Genomic DNA, 19,963 nt, shown 5'->3' on the forward strand with positions numbered 1-19,963 from the left:
CCATCGATCAATGCCTGAATTTGCATCTCCTGATCCAAAAATATACTGTGACCAAAAAGGGGACCCTTTTTCTGGGTTTTATGAACCGCCCATCAGCCTTTGATCGAGTGAACCAATCAAAGGTGTGGTCTTTATTACTGTATGTGGGGGTTGAGCAAGCTGTGGTTTCCTTCCTGGCCGACCTTCGCATGGATATGTCTATTTCTGTTAGATTTATGACTGATGGCACCTGTGCACAGAACTTTTCTATTACAAGAGGTGTGAGACAGGGGTTTTCTTGTCACCATTCCTATTTACCCTCTACATTAATTGTTTGGAGGCTGCATTGGGTGAAGCACAAGGAGAGGAGGCCCTCGCCAACGGGGTTCACGAGCATACCATTCCTCCAATACATGGACGATGGCATCCTTATGTCAAGGATGGCATTAGGATTTCAAAAGCTTTTATATTCCTACAGCAATTTTATGGAGGGCCTGGTTATATCCGTGAACACCTTGAAATGGTTAACAGCGGTGTTGCGGGTTAAGCCCCCCCCCCGAATTAAGGAGCCATTTTTGTCTCAAAACCTAGATTACCCAAGTTTGTTCTTTTAACTACCTGGGCATCCTGTTAGAAGACCAATCCTCCTGGAGCCCATCTTTTCAATAAAAGAAGCTTGCACTTTATAGACTGTGTGGAGAGATTTTGGATCTTAGTTCAAGGGTGGGCAGGAAACCTGTCAAAGTACTGGCCCATGTTTATAAAGCTAAGTGTGTCTCTGCCACTAGTTATGGGGGTATGGGTCTGGTGGTATATGGATTAAGGCTTAATATAGCTGGAAAAAAACAAGTTTCTTAGGCAGCTCCTTGGTGCCCCCCAGAACTCATCTACTCTTGCCGTGCACGAGGAACTTGGTATTAGTTATATCTCAGACCTCATTAAACTCAGGCCTTCATTACGCTGGATCTCAATTTGGCTTAGGAGAGAGCCAATACTTAACAGATTGAAACATAGGGACTGCCTTTCCTTGAAGAACCATAAAGCTATCCCTTGGCTGAGTTATATTAAATCTGTATTCACAGACTTGGGCTGCCCCAGTCTTTTCACGCAGCCCATGGACATCGTTAAAGACAGTTATCGGTGGGTCAAACATAACTTTGTACTGGGTCTTTCGGCTTCTGGAGAGGATACTGAGCTCTGCAAACCTGTGCAGTTAGCTCGATAGAACCACACCTGACCTGGGTGCACAATACTAACCACTGTCAGCTTTTATCCAGATTCAGGCTGAACTTCTTTCTTTGTCCTACTGGTAAGCTTCCCTAAAGGCTGTGCTACAGAGAGCCTTTTAGGTCCTTATGAGTGTGACAAAACCTCAGTGCAGTCTATCTAGCTTGTTGTCATGTTCTGTAACTTATACACCCTTCCAAGGAAAAAGTTTCTGTATCCTATTTTGAAATAGGCTCAGTTTGTTCAAGTAAGGCCAGCCATGCTCTTTCTTGTCCTATTGGGAGATATTCGTATTTGTGTAAACATGGATTATTTTTCTAAGCAAAGTTGTCAATATCCGAGGGTCCTAGCCTTAACGAGCTTGTTTTATAATCTTTTTTGTACATACTGTTCCCGTCCCTCATACATTTATGCTGCGTTTTGTTTTATCGTTGCTTATTGTGCTTGATTTGTCATTTCAATCTCCAGGACTGTTTACCTTGTGTTTTATATTATGTGTGCATTTACTCCTTTTATTCTGTTTTCATCCAGTTTTATATATTTTATCGTTATTTATTTAACAAATAAAAGAGGCTACTACTACTATATGAAGTACTGTGCGACGGTGCGCAAGTGATCACAATGTGACAGCTTCAGAGATATTGGAAATAATTGTACATACAAAATACCAATACATTAAAGAAATTTGATGGAGCGCAAGACACTATGGGCAGGATTTATCAACCTTTCATGCAATGCAGCAAGACAACTTGCTGCACTGCGCTGCGTGAAAGTGAGAGGGCAGGAATGCACCATTACTACCGACACATGGTGCAGTCCTGCTCTTTGCCTGTTATGGAGCACAATCTGCTGCCTAACACCAATACAGGCACCCTTGCACAATGGTGCAAGGGTGTCTTAGCTGCAGGCAGGCTTGTTTTTAGTGCAGCAAGGGACACCTTCTTTCACAAAATCAATTCTCCCAGGCCTTTTCCTCTTTCTAAGTGTGCTGCAAAATGCAGCACACTTAGAAAGAGGAATCAACGAGGAGAAAAAAAGATATTTCTCCTCTTTGCACCTCCACTGGAAAGGGGCAACATTTTGACGCATTCCAAGGTTTACCAGTATTGGTAAATCTAGGAATGCACCAAAATCTGTGAGCAGATGCATGGGAACACCCATACTCCAACCCTGGAATGCTTTCGCAGGGGAGAGTAATGCAAGGCCGCAGCTTGCCCTGTCATGTGTTACCCCAGATTTACCTAGCAATGAAGGGCCACGCAGGGGTCCTTGCGCTGCTTGGTAAATCTGATTTTGGTATTGCATTGTCCTTGCAACACTATGGGGCCTATTCACGAAGAGTCCTGCAGTGCAGGAAGTCACCTTGCTGCACTGTGTGACAGGGAAAGTGCAGGAATGTGCCGTCTTGAAGGCAGTATGACACATTCCTGCCTTTTTCTCTATGCTGGCGCTCTTTTGGCAGCCTAGCACAAATGCAGAATACCTTCCTGCACAAAAACAACCCTGAGAGGCATATTCCTCTATCCATGTGTGCTGTAGAATGCAGCACACCTAGAAAAAGGAAGTAACGAGTAGAAATGAAGATATTTCTCCTCGTTATGCCTCTCCTGAGAAGTAATTTCTTTCTGGCGCATTCCCAGGTTTAACAGTTCTGGTAAACCTGGGAATGCACCAAAAACCATGGGAGTTGCATGGGACACACACCCACGCAACGCCCATGGAATGCCTTGCCAGTTCAGAGTAAGACAATGCAGCGATTTGCGCTGCATTGCCTTACTCCAGATTTATGAAGCCACTCAGGGCCTCGCAAAGTGGGCTTGCGTGGCTTCATAAATCTCACTTAAAGGTTGCAGCGCTCTTGCACCACATTGTGGTGCAAGAGGAAATCAAACCACCTCGTAAATAGGGCCCGTATCGTGGCGCAAGGGCAATGCAATACTATGAAAAATCTGCTTGTTATGTTAATCACATTATTCTGTTTCCATCTATTAATCATTGCAGTGCAAGTATTTTACTGAAGAATAACAATGCTTCAATAAATATTGAAAGGTTTTACTGTGTATTGCTTGTGTATCTCTTTGGGTCTGCATAGTTGGCTGAGCAAAAGGGTTCTAGAGATGTCACCACAATATCCTTGGCATGTCAGGGTTGTTTTGTTCTGAGTTTGCAAATCCATTTGTTACCTTGTGACGTTAGGGGTACAGCTGGTGCAGCTAGCAGGACTATAGACCAACATATCCTGAGGGGTGCTCTGAATCAGTCTTACACCAATCCAAACATACGCACAGTTTAACTTGAGAAAGTATAAGCTTTATGACATACCATTCACCCCCCACACCCCAAATCCATTCAGAGCCAACATTAAAATCCAGCCAGGTTTTCTGGGTTTTTTTCAGACATATTTACATTGAATATGCTTGTGACTGATTTAGATATGATGGAATTTTTGGGAGATATTTATTTGTCATGCAATAAAATCTTTTTGGGGTCTGAGCCCCACCGTCCCCAACCAGTAGCAATCCAGTGGCGATGGGGTAGTTTTCTCATTAGAGAAAAATAAAGCTTTTCTCAACATACCCTGGTAGGCTGTTTCTTTAATATCAAATAGATGCTTCTGGTGGGGGGATGGGTAATTGGGGGGATTTGGCGGGGAAATGGCTAGGTCTTCAGACCACTGAAGTACTATGTTTGCTTGAACTGACTGGAGGCCATCCTCATGGCGCCTCTTTAAAAAATCATGCAATATTGTTTACAGTCGCTGCATGATCCTTCTAAAGACTATGGTGATGTTGGTGGTGTCTTAGTGTATGGTAACCTTTAAAGATAAAATCACAAAAAACATCCAAACGTCGGCTGTTCTGTCATGTGGCATGCTAGTAAGCTAGCTGTCAGACATGCTATGTCTGTTGGTTAAACTTTATAGAAATAAGGCTGTAGGCTGTACTCTGTTGGCACACTCAGCAATGACACAAATTGGGGCAGGATTATCAACTCTTTGTGGAGGTGTAATGTCATCAAAAGTGACAATAACCTGCTCAAAGTGTTGGTCAGGCATTTGCTTTTCAGCGCAAAACCTGTTTTATAATGGAAAAGAGAAGACCGACAATGAGGAAGCCACATTAGCACAACTTCTCATCAACATCCACAGAGGAAAACCCAAGATCCTGAAGGGTATCCCGGCCAGTACAACTGCAGTCACAATGCAGGTGATGCACTCGAAGAGGCTGAGGCCTTCACCTACCTGGGCAGGTAGTCATAAATAAGGACAAGCGTTTTCGTTGCTCCAAATTTTTCAAATTTTACATGTGTCCTGCACTGTGCAGCACACATACAAAGTGGAAAAAGTATAAAAGGAAATTGAAGCATAGTAATTTGTACTGTAAAAGTGTCCTTCCAATACAAAATCTATGCTGGACTCATGCAGGCACCTTTGTACGATGGTGCAAAGGTGTGTGCATAGAGAAAGGCAGCTAAATTGTGCACCAGTGCTTAGGAAGACAGCTGCTGTGCCATATCAACATAGATATATGGTGCTTTGTCTCTCTCTCTCTCTCTCTCTCTCTCTCTCTCATTTCATGTGGCACAGCACATTAGGTTGCTGCTTTGCATGCAATATTAGTAAATCTGCCCCTTGATGGCTTGAACCCATTGGGAAGCATACTAGCCACTAGACTTCAATCCAGCTGCCTTCTTCTGCCTTTAAGACAGTTAAGAGCTAGTGACAGCCTACTTGTTAAAGGGCATCTATCTTGGGCAATTGCTCTCCGACACAGCAGGAATTGTCAAAACATTTTTCTGTGTTTTAGCTGCATCACCACAGAAATTACCAATATGCCACAGGGGATTACTTTCAAAAGCACTATCCCAGATCTTGCAGGTTGACCAGAAACATAAAACCAGTAGTACATTTTTAGCAAGGCAGTAGTCATAAGTTAGTTTTACTGCACATAAATTTACACAACACATAGTTGAAATACGATACAAAGTTGAGCACCAGCAATTTGGTACATTTATGCTGATCTGCAGTCCATGCCACCGGAGGCATGTGGGTGAAGCCCCCGGCATGCAAACAGCAACCAGCCTGATTGTACCCAGTGTGGGGTTTGCATGTTTTGTGGCTACTCATCCCTTTTGTGCATTAAGTAGACCCATGTCAGCATTCTCTCACTTTTTGGTGCATTTGTTCTGATGCATTGCAATTGGATGCTACTGACTACTGTCTTTGCAATTGTAACACTCAACATCTTGTGAAGAGTTTCATGCTTGTGTGCATAATCTCTCAGGGTAGTATCCACTGAATCTGCATCGTCATGCGACAGCGCATTCGCTGAGTCCATCGCCACTGAAAGTCCAATCGCTCCAGATGTAGGTCTGGTGGTGTAGACAGTAGGTTTGTCCATGCACCCAGGGTGCATTATCATGCTAACACACAAAGTGGCCAGCATCACACATCTTCTTTGGGTTTCAGATCTTGAGCAGACATGTGTGCATCCTACACACATCAGTGCCTGGATACTCTCATAGGTGACAAGCAGTGCTTTAGAAAGCCAACTTACATTTCATCCAGTTGTTCTATTGTGACTTAGTGCAAGACCGCAAGAAAGCCCTTTGTGAACATAAGGATCAAATTCACCAACAGCTACAGGTTTGGACCACCTGCTTAGGGCAGACTCTCTTTGCACCTCAGGACACAGATGCACCTGCCTCCAGTCACACCCCAACCTGGTCACGCAAGTTAGTCAGCGAGCCCCGCCTCTAGGGAGTGGGGCAGCGGTCAGTTAATGAAGGACCTTCTTCCAGTCCTGAAGTAAGACTCGATCTGCTCCAGGGTTCGGCCTTTGGTCTCGGGAACACAAAACCCAGTAAAAACAAGATTCACTGCGCAGATGACGGCAAAAAAAAAGAAAGGTACGTCAAGGCCAAACGCCTCCTGAAACACAAAGCACAAGAAGGGATAAGCAGATGACCCTAGGTAGAAAGTACATTCTTAAGTTGCAACATCATATCAGACAAATGTGGCACAAAAGTTAATGCACTTTTATAATTTATTTATAATGAAGTTGACATTGATTGCCAATAGCCATCCTGTATTTCTTAAAACAAGTGCACCATATCCTTGAAAGGGAAAATATTGTTTTTATTGAACTGAACTTTGTAGTTTTTGGATTCTTGGGTGAAATTAATTGGGAATAAAGGACACATAGTGAGCCCAAGACCATCCTACTCTTGTAGTGGTGTCACACAGGAGAGTGGTGGATGGGGCACGTTGGAATAGCAAGTTGCATTGCAGTGTTAAGAGGCCTAAGAAATATGTGTAAATGTGGTCCTTTATGTGATTCCTTGATCAGAGACGAATTAGTCAAATGCACAAACAACCCCAAAATTCAAGAAAAGTTACTGACTGGTCATCCTGATTTGAAGGTTGCAGTAGAAGTTGCAAAAAGTGTACAGCACATAGCAGAGTGCATAAGCGAAATGAAGCAAGTAACATATCAGACAATGTTCATGAGGTAAAGAATAAATCTGGTATCGATGTACAATTAGGTGAGAATGGAGAGGTGAAGAACATTAATGAGTACCCTATCAAAAAAAGAGGATGATAAAAAGTAAAGATTGAGGTGTCATCATTGTGGGCGCTACAACCATTTAGCCAAGAACCTCAGTTGTCCTGCACAATCTATTGTATGTAGGAAATGCAATAAGAAGAGGCATTACACTATGCTATGTAAGAATCTAATTACAGGAAAAAAGTGTACATTCTATTGAAGATTTGGGTGATGTTGGGAACAAATATGTATTCCATATTGAAACTAATGCTGCAGAAAAGAACAATTATTCTATTATTGACATAGCCTTAGATGGGGTAAAAATGAAGGTGTATCCTGGCTCATGTTCTCCGTATACGTTAATTGATTATAATATTTTCAGAAAGAAGTTCCAAGAGAGGAATTATGTCATACATCTTGCAGACATTAAACCATGGGGATACAAAAAGGACCCAATACCCTTAGTAGGAATGATAAGAATGCAGATTTCATTCAAAGATCGTGCACTGGTAGGAAAGATTTACTTAACGGAAAATGGATCCACTTTATTAGGGTGGGCACACCAAACTTATTTGGAGATTAAGCTCCATCCTTACAATGTTGAACCTGTCTTAGCAGAGGAAGGGGAAAGCAAAAGCAAAGCATTGGGTGATAAATTGACCGATGTATTCACTGAGGAATTAGGACATTTAAAAAAAATCCAACACAAAATTAAAGTAAAAGACAACGCAGTCCCAGTTATTTACAAAGTTAGACCAATACCTCTCTTAATGCAGGAACCACTTTGAGAAGAGTTGAACAAGGTGGTCTTGGAGGGCCCTATTGAATTGTTTGAGAGTTCACTGTGGCTTGCCCCGATAGTGGTGACCCAAAAACCTGGAGGTAGGGGTTTGCGTCTTTGTGTCAACTTGAGAGACCTCAACGCAAATATCTGGGTGGACGGATTTCCTCTCTCCCGCAAAAATGGAATGATCAGTGTGATTGGGAAAGCTGAACAATTTACAGTCATTGACCTCTCTTCAGTGTAACACCAAATAGAGTTACATCCAGACTACAAATCTCTAACATCATTCATAACACCTTTTAAAGTGTTCAGGGTTTGCAGAATGCCATTTGGCCTTGCGTCAGCGGCTGCTGTATTTCATAGACCATTTATAGGAGAAGTTTACGGCTGCAGTTTTACAACTTTCTTTGTAAATTAACCCCATTGTATTTATTAACCTAACGCTTACTTGAAATATTATGTATACACCTTTAGAAATGTACTGTAGCACTTAGCAGGCTTCTTTAAACAGCAATTGTGGTGTGCAAACAAAGGTACATCAAAATACAAAGTAAAATCTTATTGAAAATTATGGCTGGAGTAATACTAATGTACATTTATAGCCACATTTCAATGAAGCAATTTCTATAGCTGATTTTTGGGAAAGGCATCTTTCCAATAACGCTTCAGTGTTTTTTTTATTGGTACTCCTCTTTAAGCCTGATTATGGGACAGGGCACTATTTTTCATAAGTCTATGCTAGACTCATTCAATTACTCTAGTGGAACGTCTTTGCAACATTCACTGACAGTACACATTTTTTAAATTAATCTTACATTTTGGATTAACTATTAGTCACATTCTGACTGCTTTCGGTCTTCATTGGCATGGCTTTAATGTGCTATGGTATGCAAATGACGTCTGTGCATGCCAGAGTTGGCATGTGTTGGCACAATAAGGTCGGACCCATAGGATTTGTCAACGTGGATGGCTTTAAAGTCAGGATAAATGGTGAGTTGCCATATTTGCCATTGAGGGTCCCCTTCAACCTCGACTTTTAAGAGCTGCGTCACTACACACAACTTCATCGATGACCTCTGGCTGAGATAGTGCCAGGGCTTCAGGCTGATCCTCTTTCCAGGGTCCCATTTTTGTCAGAGGTTGAAACAGGGCTGTAAAACTACCCCCTTGCTTTGTGGTTGATTTTCATGTAGAGTGAAACTGACCCCTCAAGGTCAAACTTCTGGCTTTCGTTTTTATGAGTGCTTCAAGACCCATGACATCAAAGTATCTAATGGATTTGACGTCAAAACATTCTTGTGGGTTTTGGTTTCGCCTGTTTTGGATATACTTTCACCGTGGAGTCACGTGATTGCTTTGTTGTGTTTTGTGGGCATCCTCTGGACTGGGACACCACACAAACCATTCTACTGGAGAATGGTTCTTGTACTATCAATCCCCATTAATATCCATGCACGGTTCTTACAATGTCCACCTTTTCAAATCTTTCTCAAAACTCCTGTGGGGACTCCTCTGCTGACACAGTTACCCAATGTGCTGGACACCGCAGCCCAGATTAACTAATTGTTCATGCAACGCAGAGCAGGAACCACATTTTCTGTGCTGCATTGTGCCACGGAAAAAGACAGTGCAGAGCCTTATCTACTAAGGTTGGGTTGTTGCTGTTATTCCCTGCACTGGCGCTCTCCCTAGGCTGCTTAGTGTGCCACAAAACCTCGCACCATGGGATTGAGGTAAGTGTGTTCTCTCCGCTTACGATTTGTACTCGAAGCATACATTTCCAGCGTAAATTTCTAAACGTATTGACAAACTCAGAAAGATCCCCTATGTGCTATGCACGTCCACACAAATGAGATGCATGGGGTTTTGGAAAAAAGAAAGCATTTTCCCTTGCTAGTGCCTGCTTTATGGAATTTGTTTTTGATTTAAAGCCCTTCCAGGCTATTTTAGTAGATTGGGCTTTGCGTCAAAACCCATGTAGTGTTTGTGCTGATCCACCCAAGTAACATCCAGAAACTTCCCCTTGATGCAAAGTGATGCAAAGTAGTTGCGCTTAGAAAAGCGCACCCTTAATACCTTTTGTGCTGCAAATTACTTTGCATCACTTTGCATCAGCAGAAAGCCTGGATCTTGGAGTTATTGTGATTAAGATTAGTGGGTGTTTCACTAGGCACAGATCCCCAAAAAATTGTTTTCCATTAACGTGAACTCCATCCCCTCCAAACTAATTCTTATACAAGCCAAGTCCACTTGAAGAAAAGGCTGTTAAGATGTTTCTGAATCGCTTGGTCCTAAGTAACGGTGGGCGTAGTGGGCGTAGTGGGGCTACGTGAAGCAGCGCGTAGTGTGCCCAAATCTACGCACACTCGCACGCTCCGCGTAGCCCCACTACGCGCCGCCCGCCTCCCGCCCACCCTCCTTTTAAATAATACCCTGCATGTTAAACAATTAAAAGTAAAGAGACTTACCTGAAGCGCGGTGTCTCCGGGGCTCCCTCTTCCTCATTTCCAACTTCTTGTGACACATGCGCATGCGCGGACGCCCGCGCATTTCTCGCAAGAAATGCGCATGCGCGGGCATCCGCGCATGCGCATTTGTCACAAGAAGTTGAAAACGAGGAAGAGGGAGCCCCGGAGACGCCGCGCTTCAGGTAAGTCTCTTTACTTTTAATTATTTAACACGCAAGATATGATTTAAAAGGAGGGCAGGCGGGAGGCGTGTGTTATGTTATAACAATTTATATAGCGCACTAATACCCATAGGTGTCTAAGCGCTTACGGTTCGCATACTAATTTGTAAAAAGCCATGTCTTGAGGTGTTTCCTAAATTCAAACAGGGATGAAATCTTCCTGAGAGAGAGCACGGAAGAGAGTTCCATATCCTGATAGTGCTATGTCTGAAAATCCTCCCCCCCAGTTCATCCTTTTGACTCTGGAGGTGGGCATCAGGAAAGCATTGGCCGAGTGTAGGGGTCTGCTCGGAGAGTACCAGCTAAAGGTACTCCAAAGAAATTGTGGATTTTCTCTGTGAAGTGCCTTATGTGCAATGCAAAGTGCCTTGTATTTTACTCGCTGGCCAACTGGCACCCAATGCAGCTTCTGTATCCCAGCCCTAATGGACTGATGTTTGGGAATATCCAGCACTAATCTGGTGGCGGCATTCTGCACCGTTTGCAATCTTCTGAGTAGATTGGACTGTAAGTTAATGCATAGGCCATTACAGTAGTCCAACTTTGATACAACCAGAGAAGTTAGAACTGTTTTTCTGGAATTTTTAGGGATGAATTTTATGCAAGGTTCTAATAGTAAAAAATGCGGAAGACACCACCTTCGAAATCTGAGAGTTAAAATTAAGCTTCTCATCTATTATGACCCCCAAATTTTTTGCTTTAGCTACCGGTGTAGGAGGGGGCCCAGGTGTTTGGCCCGCTAAACTGACGACCATAGAGGAAAAAGCTTTCCAAATAGCACCACCTCAGTTTTACTAGAATTAAGCGTCAAGCAGTGTCTACTCATCCAGTTGCTCAAGGAGACCATACAGTCATGAAGTTTGATGGAATAGTTAGTCTATTGTAGAAATGACCAACTGGGTGTCGTCGGCATATGAGGTGGGAATTAGATCAAAACTTCTGATCAAAGATGCTAATTCAGACACATAAATATTAAAAAGCGTAGTGCCCAGGAGGAACCCTGCGGCACCCAACAAGGCAGGATAAAAGATGCAGATTTAAAATTGCCTAATTGGAATGTCTGAGTTCTATCTGATAAAAACGAGGTTAAAAGCGATAGGGCTTTTCCTCCTAAACCTATGGTCTTTAATCGTTCTATCAGCAAGGTGTGGTCTACGGTATCAAATGCCGCGGACAGGTCAAGGAGGATAAGTGCCGCCAACCCTCCACCATCTAGTGCAGTGCGGATTTCCTCCGTGGTCTTTATCAGAGCTGTCTCAGTGCTGTGACATGCCCTAAATCCAAACTGACTATGGTCCGCGGGGTCCATTATATCCAGATTGGGTTTTTTAATAACGGCAAAATGCAGGCCTGTTTCCACTTTGTTGGGAATAGTTCTTGTGAAATCATCTGATTAAATATGCTAGATAGCCCCGGACTAATAAGATGGCTAATATTGTGGAGGATCCTCGGAGGGCAGGGCTTATCCGGAGAGCCATATTTGGTCCTTGAGAGAAGGGTGGCTATTTGCATTGAGGAGGTAGGGGTAAAATTTAAGAGAGGCGTTAAAATACTAGCTTCCTGTTCTGTGACATTGGTGTTTGATTTATACATGGTAAACTGATCATAAATGTGATCAACCTTTGATTTAAAAGCCTGGGCCAGTGTGTTACAGAAGTCTTGAGTACAATTGGCAGCATCGTCCTTTTTAATAGTTGTCAGATCATTTATGATCTTAAAAAGTTCCTTGCCGGAATTGCCCGCCTTCTCTATTTTCAGTGTATAATATTGGCTCTTTTCAGCAATTATTTTTTTCTTATAATCTGCTAACATTCATTTATACTGATCTTTCTCAGCTGCTTCATAGTTTTTTCGCCAAATTCTTTCTTGCCTCCTGCAGAACATGTGACTCTTCTGAAGCTACAGGCTTCAACCATTATCTTGCTAGTGTTATTATTTGTTAATTCACAACCTACATTTATGGGTTCGAGGGAAATATGAAGAGGCACAATGGAGGGAAGGGCAATTAATAGCTATTAGCAGGTGATGGCATCTGGCAACACAGCTTTTCCCTCTCAACAGAAAAGACAACCAGGTCAGTTGTCCCCGTTTGCTTCATGTGCCTGCTTTGCATTCACAATCCAGGCAAACCACAGCAGTATGTGCCTTTACTCTCAGCATTCTGACTAAGCATTCAGTATAAAATTCAGAGAACTAGCATAAATCTGAATCCTGCTGCCAACATCTAAAACACTTGTAAAAGGCCAGCTGCTGGGTATTAGGCCGAGCCCAAGACTTAAACAAGTGCCCATAATGTTAGCGAGGGCATTTAATGACAGATATAGCCCGAATCAAAAGTCATTTAATGCTATTATGATAGTCAATCCAATAAGGGCACAGTCTTCTAAATAAAACATGGAAATGCAAAAGGAGAAATATTGGAGCAACGGATGTATATGAGGAAATATTCTCCCTCTGTCACTTAATTTTTTGTAAAGGTGCTCTCATAATTCCAATATCTAAATATTATTTTGGTGCTAATCTTTATAATTACTGTTATGAAAAATATAAATATATGTTGGCAAGTATTCTGTATCATTTTTATTACATACTGCTTCTAGTACCACCGCATCTAAGTAAATTTGTAATATTGCAGATACTCACCGATGCAGGAATGAATGACTCGATCATAGTAAAGGCTGTTGCCCAGCTGACCAGCACACAGAGTCCGGAAGCCACTCCCCGTGCCCGGAGGGGCAGGACCTCAGACATCAGCAGCCAGGTGATTGGACCCCAGCCCATTGCATAACCTGTAACAAACAGTCCCATGAAACAAGTGGCTCATTAGCTGGGTAATAATGCAGAGATTATATGACATTTTTCACTGCATAAAAGGAATTGGACCAAGGAAGAGACACCTAGAAAAAAAAAAATCACTCTAACAGCCAGTCACTTAAGGGGTGATTAAGATAATAACACCGAATCACTCCAACAGCCAGTCACTTCGGGGGTTGTCTAGAAATAACACTGAGTAGCTCTACCAGCCAGGCACATAAGGGGTGATTTAGATAACAACACTGAATCACTCTAGCAGCTGTTCAATGAGGAAGTGATTTAGATCAAACTAAATCCCACTAACAGCTGGTCATTTAGGGGGTGATTTAGAGTTTGGCGGTGCAGGACATTTGCCAAAACTGGCAGATGTTTAATCCATCGTATTTACAGTATATACCATAGACGACACTCTTAATCGAACATAAAGAGCTTCTGCTTATTTTTGTATACATTTGTATACACGGAAATATATTCTAAATAGAGTAGATGGGGCATCCACCAATTTTAGGCAGATGTTCCACATCCACCAAACTCTTAGGGGCATAATATCAAGAATGACGATAACATTTTCACCGCTTTAGCAGCAGGAATCTGCCGCTAAAGCTGCGGTAAGGGGCTTGATAATATGCCCTTGTGAATTCCAGTAGAAGCCCAGGACATCAAACCTGGGCTTCTATTGGAATTCACAAGGGCATATTATCAAGCCCCTTATCACTGCTTTAGTGGTAGTTTCCTGCCGCTAAAGCGGTGATAATGTTATCGCCATCTAGGTAATATGGCCCTTAGAGCCTGAATCACAAATTTACACTTCTGTAAGTTTAAGATTCTTTGCTTTTCACAAAAGTGTTTTACTAGAAGTATCCTTATGAATGCTGAGTCACTGAACATAAAAAGAAAGGACAGTCACATCTTTTACCTTATCCCTAAAGTCTGTCACCATATCAATCACAGTCATCTGCACAGTTTGAAACACATTTTAGTTTCACACAGTCCCGAGGTCTGCTCAAACTGTATTCAGGCTGTAATGTCAGGCCTGGGACATGTTTCAAGGGGCTACTTAATTGGGTGGCATAGTAAGTACGTCAGACCCACTAGTAGCATTTAATGTTGAAAGTTGGCATTTTCTTGTTGCAACCAACTGTACCTTTCTGCTAGTGTCCTGGATCACATGACTCAATGGCTCTGCTGTTGGGGTTTGTATATTGCTTTCAGAGAATGAACCAAAGGAAACCTAGGTGTGGGGCGAGAGAGTATTCCTGACAGGATGACTGAAGAGGAACTGTCCGTACTCTGATTACATTTCAAAAGGCCCTGCCTGCAGCACAAACATAGCAAATTGACACCAGGCCTGCCTTTCATCACCCTAGACAGTTTGGAGCTAGGGATAAGGGATATGGGAAGAACTGACCAGAACCAGTTTTGAGGTAGGTCAGGGAATTCCCCCATACAACGGCTGGCACAAGGAATAAAAATACGATGAGAACTACGCATCAAAAAACTCCTGGACTTGTGGAAGATTCAGAAGAAGGACTTACCTGCCCCAGAAGGACTGACCTGCTGCTTGAAGGACTTCCTTGGTGTCTGAAGAAGGATGATTGGGCATGCTTGCCTTGATCCCTGGCTATACAGAGAGACTACAATGGTCAGTTGGCTAACCTTTGTGAACTACATCGACACCACAAGCTTTCAGAAGCCTTCCTACAACTGCCCAGCTGACCAGAACCAACAGACCTTGCCTGGACTTGCCGGAGTCTTGATGCTGGCCCCTTTTGGAATGAGTCCTGATCTCCAACAGGTGCCCCCAGATCCTAGACCATTGACTGGCATAATGAGAGCTTCTCCTGCAGAAAAAGGTGAAAATCCTGAAGTTTGCGCTCTTTGTGAGCACGATTGGGCCTGTTTATGCCAAAATTCTGCCGCCCTCGAAGACTGCCAATGCAAAGCTCTAGTGGGACCTGCTCCTCACGGCAACAGCAACCATCCACAATGACCGGCAACGTGAGATAGTCACTTCGTGATGACAATGACCGTCTGTGATGATCAACCAATGTAAATCTCTGGCGATGACTGGCTCTTTGTGCTACAGCAATGACCGCCTACGATCCTTGACATTCTCTTTGCGTCGAAAAATCTCCTCCTAGCGGCCTCCTCCAATGCAAATGGAAATCTTTGTGCTGGATTCGAGAAGGTAACTCGTCATACGAAACGCTTTGACCGAGTTTACCGCAGCCACAGATCTGCAAGCAAACTTGGAGAAATCTGCAATATTATCCGGCCCAACCTACACAACCTGTCTACCTGGGTGAAACTCCCCTTCACTGGCAAGCATCAGAACTCCGCTTGACTTGCATGAGGATAATCTTTGTGCTGCGTTGCCTGGCATCAGGGCACAAATTCATTTCTGGCAGCCACTCCCTCTAGCCCCTATTGGTTGGATAGCCTTAGCTAAAAAAGAATCTAATATCTAGGCTACTTTACTACTTTCCAATCTCCCAATAGTTCCTTTGTGTCTATTCTTCAAGGAATTGGATACCTTATTAGGTAATCTTATCTGGGGCCACACACAACATCGAGTTGCTCTTTGGAAAATACAATAGCCAGTAGACCGTAGCGGTCTGGGCGCTCCCACGTTCTAAGCCTACTATTTAGCACCTAAACTGAAATGGCGCCCACAATGGACTGCTGGATGATACATGAGTGAGACTAGCAGTGAGGAGGGAGTCCTCCCTCATCCACGGTTAGCAGCTTCCTGCATCCAAAATCCACACCTCCCCCCCATATAACCACTACAAGTGGCAGTGGCCCGGACATGCATATCCTGCATATACCACTTAGCACAGTGTACCGTGGCATATGCCCCGGCATTCCCCCTGGTAGGTTTCCCACACTTCCCTGCCACTTACACACACCGAGACATGACTCCTTAGACGACTCAGTCAATCCACACCATAGGCGACTTGGTTGTAGACGGACATCTCCTTTCGTTCGACCAGCTGATGTCGACTACAGCCTTCAGCCCTGCCAATTTCTTCTTCAAAGACAGTAGTCTACACACCTGCTGTGTTCTTTGAAACACTGCAGATGCAGAACCTTCAACCCACCCTTTAGTATAGACTGCCCTTATAATGGGGAATGACCAACACCTTATTACCTGGCTCTACAAAGCCATCCAAGACTTGTCAGTGGTCCTCCTAGAGTCTCTTCAACAGAAATAGGAGGATTGAGTATAGAAGAGGGCTGCATGACAATGAATGGACACAAGCCCAAGAATTTCCTTAGCTGGTCTCTCAAAACTTTTGTTTCAAGAACATACAATTCTTTCTTCTGCACAGATTGTATCTCACCCCGGCTCAAATAAAATGACATTTCCCAAGCGTGCAAGTGAGCTGTCCATGTTGCTGGTTGCTAGATGCTGACCTAATATGTATGCTATGATCCTTCCTGCTTGTTAGACCTGGCTTTTTGAGCAGGTTTATCCCCAGACCTTTTGCTTTTTGGACTCCTGTTTTTGACCCTGTTTTCGTTGGTTATAGGACTCTGGGCACTTTACCACAGCTATTCAGTGCTAAAGTGCATATGCTCTCCATGTAAACTGTGTTATTGGATTGATGTTTCCATGATTGGCTTATTTGATTTATTACTAAGTCCCTAGTACAGTGCAATGTGTCTGGTCAGGGTATGTAAATCAAATGCTGCTAGTGGGCCTCCAGCACTGATTGTGCCACCCACACAAGAAGCCTTTCACTGGGTTCTCAGACCTGCCACTGCAGTGTCTGAGTGCAGTTTGTTACTGCCATGTGATCCTGGCAAGTGCATCCACTTCTCAGACCCTAACGTTCCCTTTTCATACATGTAAGACACCCCTCAGGTAGGCCCAGGGTACCTCTATGGGCAGGGTGGAGTGTATGTGAAAGATAGGACATGTACTGGTGTGTGTGACATGTCCTGATAGTGAAATACAGTGCATTTTTTTGTTTTTCACTATTGAAGGCTATTTGTCCCATAGGATAAAATGGAAGTTTATTTATTACATCTTATACATATAACTTCCCATTGGGATAAGATAGAAAGGGAGAGTTTGGTATCTCTGAACTTAGGATGTAATAATGCATCTTTTTATATTGTGTGTTTGAAAATAAATTTTTTAGAAAGTGGGTATTTTCTTGCTTAGCCATCCTATTTGCCTCTGCTGGTTTGTGTATTGACTGTCTGATTTTGGAATAACAGGTGACAGGGGCTGGGGATGTGCATTCACTGCAGACAGCCACTGGGGGGTTGAGGTGTGTCCTGCCTTTCCTGGGTGACTCAGAGCTGGGCTGAATATACCTGGGCTGCATTTAGAATAGTGGGAGGAGTTTCACTAACACCTGAATAGGCCTGGCCTGCATTTAGAGTGGTTGGAGGAGATTTACCGTGCACCTGAATAGGCCCTGTCTACCCTGCACAATCCTGTTTCCACCTCATGCCAGGAAGCTGGGCCAGAGAGGACAGAATTGGTATGGATTGAACTGAGAGACGTTTGCCACAAGAGAACAAAGCAAAATGTGGTATAAATATTGGGCAAGAGGTCCCAGAACTTTAGATTACTGCTGGACTAAGGAACCTGCCAGGAAGAAGAGCTGGAAGATCTGCCAGGACGAGTACTGCCCCTTTGCGGTCTGCTTTGCTGGGTTAGCCTGCAGTTGCTGTATCTCTCTTGGGCAGGGAAAGGACTGGACTGTTCTTTCTGCATTCAAAGTATCTCCAAGGGCTGTATGTAGAGATTGCCTCCTGTTGGAAGTCTCAGGAAAATCAAAGACTTCAACATCTTCTGGGTATCGGCTTCTGGAACTGGATGTTTCAGCTGCCACAGAGGAAAAAGGTAACCCGACACCGTCAATGACGACACTGCCAGCTTTGTGACCTGAAGGCACAGCAGAGGGCACTGCTGCACATCACACTGCAACCCTGGTCTCACTGCCGCCGCCCGATGGCACCACCGAGGCACTGCTTGCACCGTGACATGTGGGCACTGCACTTCGGCTCGCCTCGCTTCACACCGCAACCACAGTATTCCTGATGGCACCGTGATGCCGTCATGGACACCGCTGCCTGCACTGTGACCTGCGGACACTGCTCTTGGAGAACACAGAGCACCGTCCGGCTTCGCACCGCAGCCCGGTGTCAACAACATTGCCGCTCCAAGCTGACATCGATGCCACTGCTTGCACCGTGGTTCGTGGGCACCGCTCGTTGGTTACTTGATGCACTGCCTTGTCCTACACTGCGGCCTTGGCCCACAGACGCCAGCACCATTGACTCTAGATCATCAACTGATGCTGCTAACTGCACCGCAACCTGTGAGCCCCACATGACGCATTGACCCGTCTCACACCGCAGCCTTTGTACACCGCTGCTTGCACCATGACCTGCCAGCACCGTGACGAGCGCCACATCTCATTGTACAGCAGCCCTGGTCTCACTGATGCTGCTAGATGACTGTGACCGAGCCGTTGCCTGCACCAAACACTGGAGGCACTGCATGCCGCATCGCTGCACTCCATACCGCATCCACGACGCCTGCGACACCAGCGCTCCTGACAAAAAACGTACAGAGTTCGAACAGCAACGCGTGTGACTATAAGGGCTCGACGAATACTGCACCAACTTTCCAAACTGATGCCTGCAGACGCCGGCTCTTCCGAGCTCAACGAGGGGTCGCCGGCATCCTGCATTTCTAAAGGTACTGTTTTGCGGGTCTTCCCAACACTGCAGCTGGCCTGTGACGCCCTGGTCAGCCAGAACTCTTTGGATTTGTTTACTTATGATGCCGTCATAGCCCCGGACGGAGCTATCGACTTCAAGGAACTGTATATAAAGTCTATTTTTGCTCTATTGGTATTGTTTACTGTATGTTGGCGTCCTTTTGTAGTGTTTTCACTGTATTACTGTGTGTTATGTGCAAATGCTTTTTACATTGCCTCTGAGGAAAGCCTGACTGCTCTTGCCAAGCAACCAAGGGGATGACCAGGGGTTATTATAGATGTGTAATACTCTTATCTTGACTTGAGTGGTGGATTCTGCCTGGTTTAGGTGCCAACCCTAGCCAACTAGAAAACACTTTTCTAACACCAGCCCTTCAACACTGCTGGCAAACAGTCCATGACACCCTGTGGGAGGTCATTGAACTGCCTGTTATACACACCTGGGAAGCGTGTTCACTGGGCATCATTAAGCACCAATAGCAGTACAATGAGCGCACCTGTTTTGCCTGCTTGGTGCTCCTCCTTGCCAAATGTGCACTCACCCTACAATGGCGCTCCAACACAGGCCCGCCATTAGAGGCCTGGTATGACAGGGTGCATAAGTGGGCGACAGCAGAGTAAGACACCCTTCGTTATGAAGAAGTGGGACACCTACGCAAACAACCCATATCTTACCACGGGGCGACCCTATTAACACAATTCTTACAGCATACTAGGAATGACGACCTTACCCCCTAGCCACATAGATCCTCTTCACCACCCCCACCAGTGCCAGTATCCCTCACCCTTATCTTACATGTGGAATGAAACTCTGCTTCTTCCCCACTTGGGCCTCCCTTGCTGTGCTCATCCCACTTCACTCTCTCCCTACTCTATCTGCTACTACTGTGAAATGCTGCCCCTACTCTCAGTTTATTTTTATCTAGTTCAACATGGTTTATAAACCGAATTCCCACCCTACGTTTACTCCTCCTATCGTTACAGTGCATTAATAATTTGCTTCACAGTCTCTTTGATCCTTGACATATACAGTTACTGAATTCTGCTAACTACAGAATGTCAGGAATTAAATGTTCCTTTCATTATCAATTACAATAATTGACACCAGTATCATGTAATGCACTGGGAGCCAGTTTATGTTCTTGACAAAATTCATGAAAATTGAAACAATTAAAAAAGA

At 44.2% G+C, this 19,963-nt stretch overlaps 1 protein-coding gene across 1 annotated transcript in view; it reads right to left on the reverse strand.

Moving 5' to 3' along the window:
• Positions 1 to 5,125: 5,125 nt before the first annotated feature.
• Positions 5,126 to 19,963, reverse strand: part of SLC2A6 (solute carrier family 2 member 6) — a 196,115-nt gene continuing 181,277 nt past the window's right edge. The window contains exons 9-10 of the mRNA XM_085613733.1: positions 12,869 to 13,014; positions 5,126 to 6,136 (exon numbers count right to left, since the gene is read on the reverse strand). Coding sequence (XP_085469859.1) covers positions 5,981 to 6,136; positions 12,869 to 13,014 — 302 coding nt within the window. The 3' untranslated portion in view covers positions 5,126 to 5,980. The remainder of the gene's footprint in view (positions 6,137 to 12,868; positions 13,015 to 19,963) is intronic.

The sequence above is a fragment of the Triturus cristatus genome, chromosome 1_2 (genome assembly GCF_964204655.1).
Source record: "Triturus cristatus chromosome 1_2, aTriCri1.1, whole genome shotgun sequence".
Taxonomy (NCBI): Eukaryota; Metazoa; Chordata; class Amphibia; order Caudata; family Salamandridae; genus Triturus; species Triturus cristatus.